Source organism: Trypanosoma grayi, assembly GCF_000691245.1.
Source record: "Trypanosoma grayi strain ANR4 Tgr_1841_V1, whole genome shotgun sequence".
Classification (NCBI taxonomy): Eukaryota; Euglenozoa; class Kinetoplastea; order Trypanosomatida; family Trypanosomatidae; genus Trypanosoma; species Trypanosoma grayi.
The window spans coordinates 1-1,896 of record NW_008827459.1 but is presented as its reverse complement, the minus strand read 5'-3'; the positions used below and the strand labels follow the sequence as shown (position 1 = coordinate 1,896).

General features: G+C 53.4%; 1 protein-coding gene across 1 annotated transcript; it reads left to right on the top strand.

Annotated features, from left to right (window-relative positions):
- Window positions 1-490: 490 nt before the first annotated feature.
- On the top strand, window positions 491-1,896 carry DQ04_18411000 (vacuole import and degradation; the record flags this gene model as incomplete). The annotated part of the gene is made up of 1 exon (XM_009317704.1): window positions 491-1,896. A coding segment is annotated over one exon (1,406 nt), but the record flags the coding sequence as incomplete, so codon positions are not given.

Genomic DNA, 1,896 nt, shown 5'->3' with positions numbered 1-1,896 from the left:
GAGCCACTGAGTCAGCGAGTGTTGTACATGTCACTCATGTGTCCTGCTGCTGCTGCGCGGGGTTGTATGACGTATGTGTGTCAGTGATTGATACTCCTTGTTTCTTTTCTGCCTTCCTTTGATTTTGGGTGCCTGACCACCAGCTCCCCGAGCTGCGGAGCCGGCTTTTGGGAGTTTTTTTTTGTGGATGCTTCCTGTGAGGTTCTCCCTTTATTTTTTATTTTTTAGTTCGCGAACTGTGGCGTTTCTTCGCTTGTGCTCTGTTTCCTTTTCTTGATTACTTCCTCACGATCTCTCCCTTCATTCTGTGTTTGCTTCCCTCAGGAATAGTTTTGCCAGGTTTTTTTTTTTNTCTTGATTACTTCCTCACGATCTCTCCCTTCATTCTGTGTTTGCTTCCCTCAGGAATAGTTTTGCCAGGTTTTTTTTTTTTGATTAGTAAAGAAACAACAGATTGAAACCAAGAGACACACTGCGTGCCACTAAAACAATGCCAAGAAAAGATACCCGTTCTGTGGTGAGTGACGACCCCGTGACGTTATTCTCCGGCATCGGCACGGTGTACATTCGCAAGCCGGCGCATTACGTTCCGCTGACCGATGGAGACGCCATGGACACGTTCACCATCACGATTGAGGCCAGAGAAACGCTGGAGCCGCTGGAGCGGTACTGCATTGTTGTGCTGGAGGAGGGAGATGAGGCACTGAGGCAGCCCATCGGAAATGGTATGGTGATTTCTTACAGTGCTGAGGAGGGATCCGTGCACTGGCCATCCATTGTTGCAGGCAAGGTGGAGATGTTGGCGTTTAAATTCAGAGGCCGCGATGCGCGGGTGACGGCGGAGGCCCAGATGACGCGCTTTGTTGAGGTGTACAACCGCTGCACTTACGCTATAATGACCGACACAGAGGTGGAGAAGTTAGACTTGGACGACCCGTTCTTTGACTACGTTGGCGGTATTGCCACGACGCAACTTCCGGCGGAGGACTACGAGGAACCCATGTTTGAGCTCGATGTGGCGCACGAGAATGCCGCGGAGACGGGTACTGGAACAGTGTGCTACAGCGAGTCGATGCGGTTTAACCGTGCGGTGGTGGTGCGGGAGACAAAGAATGCGCTGGAGCTGCAGGCACATGCTTTCAATTCTAGAGGTTTCACTGTTGGTGACTCTCAAACTATAAAGCTGGGTGGTGTGCAGTCATGCGACTCTGCCCTTCTGGACGACACGGAAAAGAAGCTTCTGCTTCTTAGCGTGGATGATAACCGGCTGTGTGAGGTGGATATGGAGTACGGCAAGGTTGTGCAGGAGTACAAGCCACCAAAGAAAGTTATTTCGGTGGCCCACGGTGCCCACGTCGCCGGTCCGACGCCAGTGTACACATGCCTCGCTGAGAAGGTTGCTTTCAACATGGACCTGCGTATGGACCAGCGAAGCAACATCGTCGTGGAGCCGGACTGCACGGTGGACACATACGTGCTGGGGTCGTTGAGGAAACCCTTCACGTGCCACGCGACGTCGGCGTCTGGCCACCTCGTCATTGGCGATGGCGCAGGGAATATACGACTCTACACAGGACCGCCGGGAAGCCGTCGGGCAGACGGTAAGTACAACCCCAAGACTGCCAAGACGCTGCTGGAGACGAAGGTTCCGGTGATTGCTGTTGATGTGACAGCGGATGGGATGTACGTTTTGGCTGTGTGTGCCAAGTACCTGCTGTTCATGCCGACGGCGTTCCTCGACAAGGGCAATGAATCGAATGGTTTCGTGGCGCGGATGGGACGACAGAAGCCGAAACCACTAAAGCTGCAGCCAACACCGGCACAGCTCCGTGCGTTGGGAGGCATTGACAAGTTGAACTACACCTCCGGTGGGTTTGATCGCTACAACGGCGGGGG